This window comes from Aedes aegypti, chromosome 3, assembly GCF_002204515.2.
Source record: "Aedes aegypti strain LVP_AGWG chromosome 3, AaegL5.0 Primary Assembly, whole genome shotgun sequence".
Taxonomy (NCBI): domain Eukaryota; kingdom Metazoa; phylum Arthropoda; class Insecta; order Diptera; family Culicidae; genus Aedes; species Aedes aegypti.
The window spans coordinates 67,478,416-67,497,050 of NC_035109.1; the positions used below are offsets into that span (position 1 = coordinate 67,478,416).

The 18,635-nt window shown below is 44.3% G+C and overlaps 2 protein-coding genes across 14 annotated transcripts in view; both read left to right on the forward strand.

Moving 5' to 3' along the window:
* Window positions 1-18,635, forward strand: part of LOC5573338 (protein groucho) — a 664,800-nt gene that overhangs the window by 576,023 nt on the left and 70,142 nt on the right. The gene's annotated exons all lie outside the window — the stretch shown is intronic.
* On the forward strand, window positions 11,448-18,177 carry LOC5573342 (vitellogenin-A1). The gene is made up of 3 exons (XM_001660768.2): window positions 11,448-11,558; window positions 11,629-16,842; window positions 16,899-18,177. Exons 1-3 carry the CDS (start codon window positions 11,528-11,530, stop codon window positions 18,098-18,100), a joined length of 6,447 nt encoding a protein of 2,148 aa, XP_001660818.2. The 5' UTR covers window positions 11,448-11,527; the 3' UTR covers window positions 18,101-18,177.

Below are 18,635 nucleotides of genomic sequence, written 5' to 3' on the forward strand. Positions count from 1 at the left end.
ACGCGTGTCGAAAATTAAGGATTTCTAACCTAGTCGCGATAGTTAACCGGTGCTTGTTTCCCTTTCAACCCAAGAAAACAAAATTTCGGTGAAATATACTCTATAGTATCCCACAAATATTTTGTGATGTCGTTATAACAAGCTTCGACTGTATTATAGAATTAGTAAAGCACTATTTTACCAGCAGTGGGTTTGTATTTTTGTCACGCATTTCTGTAAGCTTTTTATATTCTTGCTAATATTTCATTATTTTTTTTTTAATCTGTAATGAATTATTCGGAAACTGGAATAGTAAACTATAATTGTAAAAAAAAACGATACCAGTCTTGCCTTCTTAGTTTTGATGCTGGCTAAACAAATTTACAATAGAATCATTCTTTAAAAAATTAAAAACAACATTGGACGATCAGCTTACTGATTATCAACCTGAAGTATGTTTAAAACACTTTTGGGCTGGAACAAAATTAGTAATGAAGTTAATGAAAAAATAATCATCAATGCCATAAACAGGATAGTTATATAAGCATTTTTCTAAACAAGGAAAATTTTTCTGCATAAGGAAAAAAATCTGAATAAAAATAATAAAAAGGGATAAAGAGTCTTGAGGGATACTAAATTGATGCCTCTCAATTGTATCCCATTAATCACGATGCAATGCTACGTTTCGTTTGCTCAAGGCGCAAATCAAACTGCAAATGAAGCAATAATTACCTGTCAGTGCTGCAAAGGTACCCCCACCATCGAGTCACATTCCAGACATAGCCCATATCAACACATAGAATGGAACCCTAATTTCGCTTCTCAAAACCGCTCAGAAAATGGTTCACAAGTGAAATGACTGCACTTCGACTTGTAACTGAAAAGACTAGGTACATCATATTGAGCCACCCATTCCATTGATGGTGGTTCCCACCCGATAAAAGAGCTATTTATAGCCTCTACAACGGTTGGTGTTGCGTTGTCGATCCAAAATGCTTCGGCTGCTCGCTATTGTCGCTCATTGCAAAACAAACTGGCTGCTGGGGTTTTTATGTTTTTTGTAGGAACTGCTTTCCATTCTTCCTGTGTTCTAACCAATCCCAAGTCTAACATTAGGGTGGTTCAAGCAACAAAATAGTTTACTTTCCAGACCGTTATAATCATGAAAAAATGTGCTTCAAATCTTTGCTCACCATCCAACTTTTTTTGTAATTTGAACCGCCCTAGTCAACCATGCCGTTCCAGACAGAGTTTGGATGTGTCTCCGAGGTACACTCGTTCTGGTTTTCTCCATTGAGACCTATTTGGACAGAGTCAGGGTGACCACGGCAGAAGCACAGGAAGCCGAAAAGTGTTTTGATATGTTTTAGTCTCGTTCCAAGGCACAACATACACCCGGGCGGAACGAGGCTTGTAGTAGCCCAGCACACGACAGACAACCACCCGAACGGATGCTGTTACCATTACCACCATCTAAATCGGCCTTGCTGACACATCCCTAGCATAGGTACCTACTCGCTGCTAGGCGATTGCATGAATGGCCTTATTTCATTACGCTCGAAGAAATCAACGTGCCACGGGCTTTGGTCCATAGAATTCGGTACCGAAAATTTTGCAGTTTTCGTCAGACGCATCATTGGGCACTGTTAGTTCCATGCAACGGTCGCATGTACGGGCCATTGGTCACACCAAGGAACCACATCGCCATTACCATCGTCATGATGATGATCATCATCGTCATCATCAGCGCCAGGCTATCCTTTGCCAGAATGCCCAGAATGTAGTTTACCATGTCGCTTCTTACCGAAACCAAGGCTACCACACCGCTTCATAATTGAGAGTCCAGTTTGTGGTTTGGCAGGTTCGGCCTCCATCCTGGACAATGGTTGCCAACACAGCGCCTGACCAGGGTCGTTCGCGCCTTTGATGCAATAAAAAGGTTCGTTCAATACATTCAATATTTCAGGACGTTTTTGAGTTAAGTGCACATCGTACTCTCGTAGTGCCGTGCTGCCAGAAACAACAGAATTGGTAAATCTTTTGGATCACATCTTCCTTCCCTTAAAGGTGAGTTTTAAAACCGTCGCTAAGCGTGCTAAAATGAAAGGAAACACTTTTTTTCTAAAATTTGATTTGATTTTGATTTTTTTTAATATAGAGGCTTAGAGCCTTAGGCGGGTTCACCTCTTTCTTTTTTCTAAGGATTAAATGGATCACTAAAAATTGTGTCCAAATGGACAATTAGTTCAAATCAGTTCAATCTCTAGCCCAGGATCTCCAAGTAAGGAAGCAAAGGGTGCCACCAATTGAGAACAGTATTTTAGAATTTGTAGGATTTAGTCAGGATATCTTGAACCTCATTAGAAAGTCAAGCTTTCTTTACAAACCGTAAAGAAAGGATTTTTCCAGAACTTTTCAAAGATCGCGAATCAAAGAAGTACATCTTGAAGACATTTTTTGATTTGCGATAGAAAGCTAAACGTTTATTTCTTGAAAAATGTCTTCTCCGATGATGTTGAATCACCTGAAGGAATTGGTAGATTGAAGTAAATGATATACAATCCAACCTCGTAATAATAATCAATCGTAAAAATATCAGGGTTATAATTATTTTTTGAAAAATGCAACGTCTACATGAGGAAATACTAGAGTGTCGATTTCCCGACCATTTTTCGAGATTCGGGACAAATATTAATACCAACACTAAATCTCCCTCAGCTACCTCCGTTACTTGGTCGAACCACTTTGATCTTCTCGATATCACGCAAGTACTCCTTTATCCATCTCCTCCTGATTCCGTCCGACAAGTGTTGCGCTAACTTCCATCCATTTTTCAGCGTTGCTTGATAGTCCGTTGGTCGTACCGGCATCTGCTTCACTCCGCTTGAGCTCCCCAACAGTAAGTGGTTAGGAGTAAGAGACTCCTGACCCGCCGATTCCAACAGTATATATGTTAGCGGTCGTGAGTTTATCATCGCCTCTGCCTCGATCACTACCGTCTCTAACACTTCATCGTCCGGACGTCGCTGGGTCTCCAGTATGCCATCGATTGCTACCTTCATTGTACGAACCATTCGCTCCCACGCTCCGCCCATATGTGGTGCGTCAGGTGGGTTCAACGACCAGCAGGTTTTGGATGCTAGATGATGGCTCAGCTCTTCGATCTCCTGCTTCAACTGATTGCTTACACCGAGGAAGTTTGTGCCGTTGTCGCTGAAGATCTCAGCTGATGCTCCCCGTCGCGACACAAATCTCCTCACCGCCATTACGCATGACTCCTTCAACAAACTGTGTACAACTTCCAAATGTACTGCACGAATCGTCAAGCAGGTTAAAAGAGCTATCCACCGCTTAACGTTGCTGCAACCGGCTTTCAGCAACACCGGACCAAAATAGTCGACGCCTACGAATGTGAACGAGCCCACATAAGGAGTCTTCGGACCTTCGGTAGAGGCACCATAGGCGGCGAGCTAGGGGCTAGGGGTAGCCCGGCGGATTCTGCATGCCATGCAGTTCTCCACAACCTTGACCACTATCTGACCGCAGCCTCGGGATCTCAAAGTGTTGCCGTATCTCGTTTACAATCGTATCGCAGTTGCGATGGTGGAACCTACGATGGAATTAGTCGACGACAAGAACTGTGGTGGGGTGTTCGCGAGGTATGAAAAGGTATCCAATCGGCGTTTCCTAAACGACTTCGTTTTCACATCACTCAGGAGTCATCGGCAAACCGCCACAGCATGTGTAGTGTGCTTGATGTCGATAGGCCTTCGTGGACACCCTCCGGGCTGCCGTTCGTTTTCTGCAACAGCTTAAACTTCAACGTAAAGGACTCTGCTTGAGCTTGGAGCCATAGTAATCTCTCGGCAACTACCAACTCCTCTTGCGATAAAGATCCAGACTGCTGTGCTTCGTTTTGATGAACTCGCTGCACATTCTTGATGAAGCGATGCACGTACGCCATAGTGCGATGTAGTTTCTCCCATTTACTAAACCTAGCTACATCCACCAGCGCTGGCTGTAATGCGTCATGAATATTACACGCCACTATCTCCTCTTCTGTGAGATCAATCTGAACATCTCTTCCGGGCCAACACTCTTCAGGCTGTCGGAGAAACTGGGGTCCTTCGAACCATCGGCTGTCGGAACTGATATTCGGCCCCGCGCATTCTCTTTTGTAGGTACCTTCCGCCACTCGTTGACGTCCGTCAGCGATAGAATTTCGCTGATCCGACCGAATCCAGGCCAGGTCGGTATTTGAATCGGACCAGAGTACCCGCTTTTTCACTGGGATAGCGTGTATGGCAATGACGCTGTTGAGCAGATGAGATCACAAAACAACTGCCTGAAGTTCTAGTCGTGGAATCGTCAACAGCTTCAACGGTGCTACTTTGGATTTCGCTGCTACGCGGTTGACCACCGGATCCTCCGGCGTTTCTGCTCGGAAATACGCGGCAGCTGCATACGATGACTAGCTTGCATCGACGAACACGTGGACTTGCAACTCGGAATAACTGCTTTCTGTGGCTCCACGGATGTAGCAACGCGGAATGCGGAGATTGCTCAACTCTGGGGTAAGATCGATCCACTTCTTCCATTGCATGCAGATCTTCACGTTGATCGGATCGTACCAACCAATACCAATCGCCCAAATTTCTTGCATCAAAATGCGCCCGTGAACTAGATAGAACGAGATCAGTCCCAGCGGGTCGAAAAAGCTCATTACAGTGCGCAAGACTGCTCGTTTCGTGGAAACATGCGACCTATTTAGGACGTGCTGAAGGTTATCTCGTGGGGAAACGGTGAATGTGAAGGTGTCGCTGCTTGGGATCCACTTCACTGTTCCGGAGCTATCCAGGTAATCGTCCACGTAGTGGATGCTTCGAATTCTCTGCCGAGCCAAAGATGACTACGTCCTTGACGTAGATTACTGGCCCCTCATGTGGATGATCCCTGAACAGGAATCGCTGGAACTGACGATCTTGATCCCGGATAATGAACCGTTTGACTTCATTGATGTCTCGGTTAAGGCGTAGCAGTACAATCAAAACTTTCCAATGACAGCCGGTAATGAGGTAAGGAAGTCTGGCCCTTTCAGCAGAGCAGTATTTAGGGAGACCCCGTCAACTGTTGCCGCTGATCCCCAGATCATCCGCAGCTTGTTTGGCTTCTGTGGGTTCAGGACGATCATCCCAACGGCAAGTACCAGCACTGGTTCGAACTAGTGGCCTAAAAGTGCCTAACACGTTCTTAGAGTGTCGAATCCTTCTTCAGTCGTCTCTCCATGGTAAATCTATGACAAAAGGTCGAAAGGATAGAAGGTCGAAAGTCAAAAGGTCGAAAGTCAAAAGGTCGAAAGGACAAAATGTCGAAGAACAAACAAAAAGGAACAAAAGGTCGAAAATCTTTTTTCAAAGAAGGAAAATTTTCCCACTATTTAAATCGTTTTCGACCTTTTGTCCTTTCGACCTTTTGTCTTTCGACCTTTTGTCCATAAGCCCTCCATGGCACACATCGAATAACGAATGCACATTTCTTCGTAGTTTACCGTCTGGCAGGGAAGCAGCAATCCTCCGACTGTACGAGCTTTGGTCCGTTCCTATTCCGGAAATCGTGGCAGTGATACGTCTTGAATTTGGCTTACTATGCTTGATGTTTCCTCGTTGATGGCCCCTCGACTCCAAGTTGATCCACCACCGTGTCTTTTAATAGCGTAATCTTCGACCCTTCGTCCACGAACGCGTAGGCGTTCACCTCGCAATCCTTGCCGTACAGTGTCACAGGAACTATTCTGAAGAAAAGCCCCTCACTTGTGGTTGTATCGCTCAGATGACTTGTTGAAACGATTAACAGTAGACTCCGTGTGCGTCTGCACAAACGCTTGTTCCTTGGGTTTCTGTTTTTGCTTCTGGATCTTGTCGCTTCTGGGAAAATCATGTGCTACTTCATGTACCAGCTCCACTAAAGTTAACATAAACTGCCACTAACGTACTCAGATCCACGTCAAGCCGCATACTCTTGTAAACGGATCATTTGAGCTTGTAGTCCACAGGCAACTTTCCAACCGGATCGTGCAGCAACTATAGATTAGTTAGACGTGTCTGTTGCTCTGCATTCTTGAGGTGCTGAATCAGATTATCGAGCCGAATTCGATGATCCATCCAGGTCATTGATCCTCAGAGAAGGCTGCCGACAAACTCGTTTCGTCATGGAACGAATAAGTGTTTCCGGCCGACCATACCGCATCTCCAAAGTGCGTATCACGTGTGGAACACTAGCCGGACAGAACAGTCTGCTACGAACTGCTTCGAGGGCTGGACCTTTGAGACAGCGTTGAAGGCGAATCAGGTTTTCATCGTCAGAGAATCCACAAGTAGATGTTTAACGACGAAAATTTCTGATCCAAATCGGCCATTCTACTGGATTGCCAGAAAATTAGGCAAATTCTTCCCCATCACCTGCCTGGCAGTCAGCTGGGCCCTCGAGGAATTCTTCTTCTTTGTTACGCCCTTGGTTGATGGACTCATCAGTTCAAGGAACCGGTTGCCGAATCCTGTCACTTTAGATATTCGACAAAGTTGAAGCTTGGATTGAGAACTTTCTTAGACAACTGTAATCCACGTTTTCATTGAAGTTTCAAATTGAATTCTTGGCTGGCAACACTGCTCATATGAAATCGTTGAATCCCGATATATCAAATTTTCTTTACGTTATCAATCATTTTTTTACGCTAGAAACACTGTTAAAATTGTACGAATAAGCTAAATACAGTCAAGTTTCCTATAAGACACATAGTTGGGGGGCATTACTGTTGACCTAGGACAGAACGTGACAGCTCAACTAAGACTGCCCTGTTGTTTTTCAGCCGATAACCTTGACGATTCAAATGCCAGTGTTGTCAGTATCCTTTCTGAGCAAATCTTGTGAACAAATTCAAATATCAAGGCGCATGATGATAATTTGATGGTTTCTTGCACGCTTCATTCATTTACTGTAATAGAGGATACAATATTTTCTAAAACTCTGGATAAAATTCAAAACCGGCGATAATTTTAGAGAAAATTAACACAATTTCCTTTATATTGGTCTCAATTAGGTATTTTTTTATATGTTTTAGTATTGTATGAACACATGCTTTGAACTTAACATCGGATGTGAATATATTTGAAACAAAATGATTTCATGAAAAATTTTCAAACTTTTGATGCAAACTCTAATCTATTAACTAGCAACACGGCTGGGTTAGCAACAAAGTGCCCTGTTGCAATCCAATTCAACGATGCGAAAGTAGGCTTTTTGCCAAAACGACCAATGAGAAGTGGTCTTTTTTGACAGGCAATTGGTTTCGTTTTTGCACTTTGACCTGTCACGTCTTGTCTTAGCTGTTGACGATGTTGTTTTGATTGCAAGAAATGTCAACCATGGTGATTGGTAGCAAAGTAAAGGGTTGCCCTGTTCATTCGTTTTGGTAGCGACAAACGTCAAACTTTCAATTAATTCCTAAGATAAGATCGGACACCTGGCTTCTTTTATTTGTTCTTCTTTCCATCCATGAGCCCAGTTGTGAATTTTCCACCCTTGCGTGTTACGTTAAAACAGTGTTGCCATTTGTATGGAAGACGGTACACTATTTCACAAAAAAAAATATTCCTAATTATTATTTATTTTTTAATTGTATTGATTAGGTGAATTATAGTGTATTCTTCTTCTTGGCATTTCGTCCTCACTGGGACAGAGCCTGCTTCTCAGCTTAGTGTTCAATGAGCACTTCCACAGTTATCAACTGAGAGCTTTTATTGCCAAAGTGGCCATTTTCGCATACGTATATCGTGTGGCAGGTGCGATAATACTTTATACCCAGGGAAAGGAAATTTCTTTGCTGTGTAGCCGCGGACACTAAAATTTGTTTTTTCAATTTGTTTTTCAATTCGAATAATTTCAATCGATTCAATTTTTCATATATTTACTTTAGACATATTACGGCTTTCCTTAACCAAGTGGTTAGAGTCCACGGCTACAAAATAAAGCCATGCTGAAGGGTTCTGGGTTCGATTCCCGGTCGGTCCAGGATCTTTTCGTAATCGAAATTTTCTTGACTTCCCTGAGCATAGAGTATCATCTTATCTGCCACACAATATACGAATGCGAAAATGGCAACTTTGGCATAGAAAGCCCATAATTGATAACTGTGCAAGTGTTCAGTGAACACTAAATTGAGAAGTAGACTCTGTTCTAGTGAGGACGTAATGCCAAAAAGAAGAAAAAGGCATATCTTTCAAAGGCAAAAGTTCTGTCACTTCGCCTTGTGCCTTCTTCTACTGGAAATGTTACTACTACTTGTAGTTTTGCAACATACAGTTTCAAATTTTTTATTCGATCTGATTCGTTTCACTTTTTTGTTAGGTTTACATCAGTCGGCTACGAACTTTTATGCATAACCGCAAAAAAATAACGACCCAATATAGTAATCCGGCAACACGGGCAAAACTAAAACAAACGCATCCGATGGTAACTTTTCACACGCAGCTACACACTCGTAGACATCAAATTCAACCAATCAGCGACTGGATCACAAACTGGATTCAATTTTATTCCCAGTTGTCCTATCTTTATCTTAGATTAATTCGTTTCCCGCATTTTGTAGTGTTCAGACGTAAATAAACACATCTACTGTAAAACCTGTTTTTTCATTGCTGCCAACCATTACAGGAGACCCAGGGTTTATGGGATTTCATCAAGTTGGGAGTGCTGCTGAATATCTCGTATGCGTTAAGAGATAGCACAGTACTGTCTTCGGCGAAGTTTCTATACTCGGTACGATTTACCTTCAGGAATTGAGGATCTTCCTTTCAGTTGAGAACTAGGCCGACATGGGCGTATTTTTTCCTAATTTGCACTATATAAAGCTTGAGAGGTGAGATTGGATCATATGATTTATGAAACATATGATATCTCTAGATCCTGATGATTACGAAGATTAATGTCTTGAGTCGTTCTTTAATAGCTCAAGAAGAGTTCTTTAATAGCTCAAGCGCGTTATTGGGCTACGGAATTCCACCACCAGGCAATGCTAGTGTGCATGAAACTGAATGCTTAGAAAGATGGCGTCTTCGGTAAAGTTGTTAACTTTATCACTAGTGCCACCTGGTGGCAAAATCTTGAATTTCAACAATGATAGCCTTTCACTTATTGAACAAGTTTGTCGAAGACGCCATCTCTCTAAGTAGTCAAGATTTGGAGATAACGGCAAACCAAAAGATTAATATTCACTAGCGCCACCTGATGGCAAAACTTCGAATTTATCGGCTAGATTAATGATAGATCTAGAGCTGATGAAAAGCTTTGCCGAATACGTCATCTTTCTGAGAGACCAGGATACTGAGTTATTTTTAGAACAAAGGTTCCGTGCGCACTAATGCCGCATGGTGGCTAAATGGCTTTTATACTGAAAACGCTTGAGCTTTGCCTAACACGTCGTTTTTTTAGAGAGTCAGGAACCTGATACATCAGAATAAAATCGATACACCAGTGCCGCCTGGATTCCGCATATCTATTGCCACCGCATGTTAGCCCTTTATCCACATAAAAAAAAATTACTGAACATCATGACTCTCTATGTTGATGACTTTTCAATAAGCATTTATAATAACGGTCGTCAATCTCAATTTCATTCGTATATATAACCATCGTAGTACGAATGGTCATAAAAAGAGGTTGAAGTGTGTTTGGATTCTCCCCAGACAAAAAATCGAAATGAAAAACTGAAACCCATTTTGACAATCGTCGGAAAGGTCTTTCTGTTTAGTTCACTGTAACAAAATCAATCCAAAGATATGAAAACTTTGAAAACGGCAAAAGTTATTATATCTACCGTTTTGATATTACGGACAGCTTCTTATTCCGGATACTCTACTTTGTATGGGAAACATTTCACATGAAATTACCGTTTTGATTCATATTACGGACATTTAAGGCCTCAGTGAAGTATAACCCAGCTTGGACCATACAAAATAAATCATTCTGTATGATTTTTTAGCGTAATCGAGCGTCGGAAGCCCTTAACTTTCGGATGGTGGGTAAAGAATACGCGTCCGCATCTTGAATAATTTTAAATAAATCAAAACGTGTGGTCTTTTCATGATTCTTATTCCGGACGCTCCCTCACTTTTGCCTCATATTCCGGACGCTTTGATTCGAATTACGGACAGCTCATGATAATCATTGATGGAACAGTCAAATCATCAATTGAAATCGTTTAACCACTTAAGAGACGTCTAAGGTAGTTGGGTATTATGAATTTGCAATGATATTTATGGAAAAAACTAAATAAAACGAGCCTCGAAAATGAGAACTTTTGGACGGCGAAAATTGAAACATTTCGTGTGAAATGTTTCCCATACAAACGAGAGTGTCCGGAATTTGAAGCTGTCCGTAATATGAATCAAAACGGTATTTGACTTGTCTTTTTATGATTTTCATGAGCTGTCCGGAATTTGAATCAAAGTGTCCGGAATTTGAATCAAAGTGTCCGGAATATGGGGCAAAAGTAAGGAAGCGTCCGGAATAAGAATCGTGAAAAGTCCACACATTTCTATTTATTTAAAATCATTCATGTATCAGAAACAAAATTTTCACCCACCATTCGAAAGTAAAGTGTTTTGAAGGCTCGATAGCGCCGAGGAATCATACAGATTGATTTATTTTATATGCTTCCTGATGGGTTATACTTCATTGAGGCCTTAAGTGTCCGTAATATGAATCAAAACGGTACATATGTCATGGCAACATTTTCCGAAACCTGGAGATAAATTACAGAGCCCACTCAGTATCGCAGATGCCAACAGTGTGGCTATGGTACCAAACATCGTGCAAAAGTTTGTCATTTTACTCAATAACTGACTTGTATAATTAGTTTAAGCTTATTCAAATGCTTTTTACAAGCTGATGATTTCAATTTGCCTGTGAAAATTCTGAACTGTTGCGGCAAATGAAATGCAATCGATAGAAACAAATAATGTAGCAATAGCAAAAAATAATCATTTTTTGCTTATCTTACTATCTTCAATTCACATCTGTAGTCTCAATTGAATAATCTGGAATCCATTGCAAGCTAAGTAAATTCACGTGTGACCTAGCGGGAGGCCAATGGTCGAGTGAATCTTTATTTCTTGAATGGCAGAAACGATGCCATGAATCAAATCCAGGATGCGAAACCGATGCACAAGAATACCAATACGAAAACTAATCCCAATACAACGATCACCAGGTGCATCGATGCGACCGCGATTACTTTGTTACCATCTGTTGTGCTGCGGCTTATCGCTTTTTCGATTAGAAGGCGAACGCTGAACCGATCGTATGCTTATCATCGCGAACGAAAGGATGCTGTGAATCACTGCTGATGGGGGCAAAAATCTACGAAAATGTAAGCAATCACTTTCAAATATAAACCCTTCCAATGGCCACAGACGGTATCACTTCTCGTTTTGGTTTCAACGAGAGGAGGAGAACACACAATCGGAACAGCTGCCGGATACTTGAAGACAAGATGCTAGCGAAACTACTTCTTCTCGCTTTGGGTAAGTGCTCCCGGGAATGTTCGCCTCAAACTTCGAATACTATTCTGTTCTTTCCTTTCGACTTCCACAGCGGGGCTCACTGCTGCCTACCAATACGAGAACTCGTTCAAGGGCTACAATCCTGGCTATAAGGGCTACGATGCTGGCTACAAGGGTTACGGCTACGATGCTGGCTACAAAGGCTACGGATACGATGCTGGTTACAAATACAACAACCAAGGCTACAGTTACAAGAACGGTTTCGAATATGGATATCAGAACGCCTACCAGGCTGCTTTCTATAAGCACCGTCCAAACGTAACCGAATTCGAGTTCAGCTCATGGATGCCGAACTACGAGTACGTCTACAATGTGACGTCCAAGACCATGACCGCTCTGGCGGAATTGGACGATCAGTGGACTGGTGTTTTCACCCGTGCCTACCTGGTCATCCGTCCCAAGAGCCGTGACTACGTCGTGGCTTACGTCAAGCAGCCAGAATACGCTGTCTTCAACGAACGCCTGCCACACGGATATGCTACCAAGTTCTATCACGATATGTTCAAGTTCCAACCAATGCCAATGAGCAGCAAGCCATTCGGAATCCGTTACCATAAGGGCGCCATCAAGGGTCTGTACGTCGAGAAAACCATTCCCAACAATGAAGTCAACATCCTGAAGGCTTGGATCAGTCAGCTGCAGGTTGATACCCGTGGAGCCAACTTGATGCATTCCAGCAAGCCCATCCATCCTTCCAAGAATGAGTGGAACGGCCATTACAAGGTTATGGAGCCATTGGTTACCGGAGAATGTGAAACCCATTACGATGTCAACCTGATCCCAGCCTACATGATCCAAGCTCACAAACAGTGGGTTCCTCAAGGACAACTCCGTGGTGAAGATGATCAGTTCATTCAAGTCACCAAGACTCAGAACTTTGACCGTTGCGATCAACGCATGGGTTACCACTTTGGATTCACCGGATACAGCGATTTCAGACCCAACACCAACCAAATGGGAAATGTTGCCTCCAAGTCTTTGGTTTCATACATGTATTTGACTGGAAACTGGTACAACTTCACCATCCAATCGTCCAGCATGATCAACAAGGTGGCTATCGCTCCTTCCCTAGTGAACAAGGAACCAGCTCTCGTGTACGCTCAGGTTAACATGACCCTCAACGATGTCCACCCTTACGATAAGGTCCCAATGGGCCCAGCCGAAGATCTGAAGGTGTTCGTCGATTTGGTTTACAGCTACAACATGCCAAGTGATAAGAAGAACTACGTTCGTCCTGGCAACGAAACCTCCTCCTCCTCATCGTCATCTTCTTCATCGTCCTCCTCCTCATCGGAATCTAGCTCGTCCAGCTCTGAATCTGTGGAAAACCCCAAGATCAGCCCCGTTGAGCAGTACAAGCCTCTGCTGGACAAAGTTGAGAAGCGTGGAAACCGCTACCGTCGTGATCTGAATGCCATCAAGGAAAAGAAGTACTACGAAGCTTACAAAATGGATCAGTACCGTCTGCACCGTTTGAACGATACTTCATCCGACTCCAGCAGCTCTGATTCCTCATCATCCAGCTCGTCGGAATCCAAGGAACACCGCAACGGCACTTCTTCCTATTCCAGCTCCTCATCGTCCTCTTCTTCATCGTCCTCTTCTGAGTCATCCTCCTACTCATCCTCTTCTTCCTCTTCCTCGGAGTCCTACTCCATTAGCAGCGAAGAGTACTACTACCAACCAACACCAGCTAACTTCAGCTATGCTCCCGAAGCTCCGTTCCTGCCATTCTTCACCGGATATAAGGGATACAACATCTTCTACGCACGCAATGTTGATGCCATTCGCTCAGTCGGCAAACTTGTTGAGGAAATCGCCAGCGATCTGGAAAACCCATCCAACTTGCCCAAAGCCAACACCATGAGCAAGTTCAACATTCTGACCCGTGCTATCAGAGCCATGGGATACGAAGACATTTACGAGCTGGCCCAGAAATACTTTGTTTCGCAGAAAGAACGTCAAGTCGCTCAGTTTTCCGACAAAAAATTCAGCAAGCGCGTTGACGCTTGGGTTACCCTCCGTGATGCTGTTGCTGAAGCCGGAACCCCATCCGCTTTCAAATTGATTTTCGATTTCATCAAGGAAAAGAAACTGCGTGGATACGAGGCTGCCACCGTGATTGCTTCCTTGGCCCAATCTATCCGCTACCCAACCGAGCATCTGCTGCACGAATTCTTCCTCCTGGTTACCAGCGATGTTGTTTTGCACCAGGAATACTTGAATGCCACCGCTCTGTTCGCTTACTCTAACTTCGTCAACCAAGCTCATGTTAGCAACCGTTCAGCTTACAACTACTATCCAGTATTCAGTTTTGGTCGTCTGGCTGATGCCGACTACAAGATCATCGAACACAAGATCGTCCCATGGTTCGCTCACCAGCTCCGTGAAGCCGTCAACGAAGGAGACAGTGTAAAGATCCAGGTCTACATCCGTTCCCTCGGAAACCTTGGACATCCACAAATCCTGTCGGTATTCGAGCCATACCTGGAGGGTACCATTCAGATCACTGACTTCCAGCGCTTGGCCATTATGGTCGCTTTGGACAATCTGGTTATCTACTACCCAAGCTTGGCCCGTTCGGTGCTTTACCGTGCCTACCAAAACACTGCCGATGTCCATGAAGTTCGTTGTGCTGCCGTTCATTTGTTGATGCGCACCGACCCGCCAGCTGATATGCTGCAACGCATGGCCGAGTTCACTCACCACGACCCAAGCCGCTACGTCCGCGCTGCCGTCAAATCCGCCATTGAAACTGCTGCCTTGGCTGACGACTACGACGAAGACAGCAAGTTGGCCCTTAATGCTAAGGCTGCCATTAACTTCCTGAACCCAGAAGACGTCAGCATTCAGTACTCCTTCAATCACATCCGTGACTACGCTTTGGAAAACCTCGAGCTTTCATACCGTCTGCACTACGGAGAAATCGCTTCCAATGACCATCGCTACCCAAGTGGACTGTTCTATCATCTGCGCCAAAACTTCGGAGGATTCAAGAAATACACCTCGTTCTACTATCTGGTTTCGAGCATGGAAGCTTTCTTCGATATTTTCCAGAAGCAATACAACACCAAGTACTTCGCTGATTATTACAAATCTGCCGACTACAGCACTAACTACTACAACTTTGACAAATACTCCAAGTACTACAAGCAGTACTACTACAGCAAGGACAGTGAATACTACCAGAAGTTCTACGGACAAAAGAAGGATTACTACAACGATAAGGAGCCATTCAAGTTCACTGCACCACGCATTGCCAAGCTGCTGAACATCGATGCTGAAGAGGCTGAGCAACTGGAAGGACAACTGTTGTTCAAATTGTTCAACGGATACTTCTTCACCGCTTTCGATAACCAAACCATCGAAAACCTCCCACATAAGATGAGACATCTTTTCGAAAATTTGGAAGATGGCTACGCTTTTGACGTTACCAAATTCTACCAGCAACAGGATGTTGTTCTGGCCTGGCCTTTGGCTACTGGTTTCCCATTCATCTACACCCTGAAGGCCCCAACTGTCTTCAAATTCGAGGTTGATGCTTCTGCCAAGACCCACCCGCAAGTGTACAAGATGCCAGCTGGTCATCCAGAAACCGAAAACGACGATTTCTTCTATATGCCACAGTCTATTAACGGATCCGTCGATGTGAACCTGTTGTACCACCGCATGGTTGATGCCAAGGTTGGATTTGTCACTCCATTCGATCACCAACGTTACATCGCTGGTTACCAGAAGAAGCTGCATGGTTATTTGCCTTTCAACGTTGAATTGGGATTGGACTTCGTCAAGGATGAGTATGAGTTCGAATTCAAATTCCTGGAACCCAAGGACGACCATCTGCTGTTCCACATGAGCTCGTGGCCATACACTGGATACAAGGACATTACCGATATGCGCCCGATTGCCGAAAATCCAAATGCCAAGATTGTGCACGATGATAACCAATCTACCAAGACCATGGAACACACTTTCGGTCAGGATATGACCGGTGTTGCTCTGCGATTCCACGCCAAATACGACTTTGATCTGATCAACTTCCAACAGTTCTGGAGCTTGGTTCAGAAGAACGACTTTGTTTCGGCTGTGAACTATCCATTCGCTTACCAGCCATATGAATACCATCAGTTCAACCTGTTCTACGATTCCCAGCGCACTCACGCCAAATCGTTCAAGTTCTACGCTTACCAGAAGTTCGGTGCTCCTTCCTTCGAAGAAACTGGACCCAAGCACCCAGCCAACCGTCACTCTTACTCTGGAAACTATTACGAATCAAACTACGCCCAACCCTTCGTCTACAGCCCTGGAAGCCAGCGCCGCTATGAACAATTCTTCCGCAATGCTGCTTCTGGAATCAGAAATAGCTTCGTTCGTTACTACGACTTCGGCTTCGAATTCTACGCTCCACAGTATAAGAGTGAATTTACTTTCACAACCGCTTTCGCTGATAGTCCAGTTGACAAGACTTCCCGCCAGCTGTACTACTTCTATGCCAGCCCAATGTTCCCAAGCCAATCGTACTTCAAGGATATTCCATTCAGTGGAAAGCAATTCCAGTTCTGCGCCACCGCTACCAGTGAATTCCCACGCGTTCCTTACCTGAAGTTCTCGGACTTTGACAAATACTACGGAGATGCTAGCCAGTACTTCGATTTCCTGTATGGTGAATCTTGCCAAGGAGGAGCTCACATTGCTGTGAAGGGTAAGCAGAAGCAGACTGGAAAGTACCGCGAATACCTGCGATTCTCGGATGTTGCTAAGGCTTGCAAGGAACAGATGGCCAACGGATACTACCAATTCGAGGAATGCCAACAGGCTATCGATCAGGCTTACTATTACGACTTCTACGATTACGCCATTGAGTACAAGGATGTCGGCTCTGTTGCCAAGAATCTGACCAACAAGTTCTACAACTACTTCCAGTACGCGTTCTACCCGTACTTCGAATCGAACTTCTTCTACCATGGAAAGTCCAACTACATCAAGGCTGAATTCGAATTCGCTCCCTATGGCGATTACTACAACGCTTCGTTCTTCGGACCAAGCTACGCCTTCCAGGTTCAGAACTACCCGGTCTCCAATGACTACTCTACATACTTCCCATACTTCTTCAAGTACACTTTCTTCCCGCGTTATCAACCATACTACATGCACCGTCTGCCAGCGCACAAGCCCCGCAACCGTCCGTACTACGAACTTTCCAACTACGAACAGTTTGCCATCTTCGATCGTAAACCACAGTATCGTAAGTTCAAGTAATTCTGTAAGTTTTCAATTAATAACGTTAATTACTTTTTTCAGCTTCATGCTCTTTCTCCAACGACTACTTCTACACCTTCGACAACAAGAAGTACTTCTACGATATGGGAGAATGCTGGCATGCAGTGATGTACACTGTGAAGCCAGACTACGACTTCTACGCTCAACAATCCCACTTCTACAACTCTGACTTTGAGTACAAGTACAAGAACGGATTTGAAGAGTACGAACAGTTCGCTGCCCTGGCCCGTCGTGGATCTGACAATCAGCTATACTTCAAGTTCCTGTTCGGAGACAACTACATTGAAGTTTTCCCCAACAACGGTGGTATTCCATTTGTAAAGTACAACGGACGTCCATACGACATCAGCAAGAGCAACATTGCCCACTTCGAATACAAGGAAGGCTACCCAAGCTTCCCCTTCTTCTATGCCTTTGCCTACCCGAACAAGGATTTGGAAGTCAGCTTCTTCGGTGGAAAACTGAAGTTCGCTACCGATGGATACCGTGCTCGCTTCTTCTCGGACTACTCGTTCTACAACAACTTTGTCGGTCTGTGCGGAACCAACAACGGAGAATACTTCGATGAATTCGTCACCCCAGATCAGTGCTACATGCGCAAACCTGAGTTCTTTGCTGCTTCCTACGCCATCACTGGCCAGAACTGTACCGGACCAGCCAAGGCCTTCAACTATGCCTACCAACAGAAGGCCAAGCAGGAATGTGTCAAGCGTGAGGTCTACTACGGTGACATCATCTACAATCAGGAATACTACCACCCCCGCTACCGCTACTACAACCACAATGTTGAAGAGTCCTCCAGCTCTTCATCTAGCTCCTCTTCCGATTCTTCGTCCTCGTCGTCTTCCTCGGAATCCAGCTCTCGTTCCCGCTCTGGCAGCTCATCGTCTAGCTCGAGCTCTGAGGAACAAAAGGAATTCCACCCACACAAGCAGGAACACAGCATGAAGGAATGCCCAGTTCAGCATCAGCACCAATTCTTCGAGCAAGGTGACCGCACTTGCTTCTCCCTGCGTCCTCTGCCAGTGTGCCACTCCAAGTGCGTTGCTACGGAAAAGATCAGTAAGTACTTCGACGTCCACTGCTTCGAGAAGGATTCCACCCAGGCTAAGAAGTACAAATCCGACATTGGTCGCGGCTACACTCCTGACTTCAAGAGCTTCGCCCCACACAAGACTTACAAGTTCAACTACCCGAAGAGCTGTGTCTACAAGGCTTACTAGGAAACGACATTTGCAGATCCCATTTTTGTATGACGAACCAATGAACTAACGAAATAAATTATAAGGCAATTTTTAAATATGTGTTGTTTGAATTCCAATTTACGAATTGAGTCGACCCTGAATCCTGTCGTTGTGCATCATCCGCTTAGTGCTGTCCAAAAAGGTCTTTAGATCCTAACATACCTTACTTGCCTGGTTCAATGATGGACAATGTGTTGAGGCTATTCTGTGAATCCTTTGTTGGCAGACTCCTCCGTGCAGCCCACTCACCATAAACCGCGCTGCACTGGGATGCAGCTGCAGACCACCACACACGCTTGCTGGAAAAAGTGGTGGTTATGCATGCGATATTACGAAATCGATTTCCATGACAGCACCCTGGCCGATGCAGTTGGTCATTTCGGCTTGAGTGACCTCCTGTTTCTCGAACGAGCCGTGGTAAATCGAAAATCTCTTTCCCCGGGCAGTAGTAGGGTAGCGTCATCATCATCTAACCAGTCTTCACCCTCACCATCATCAAACGAACGAAAGGGTC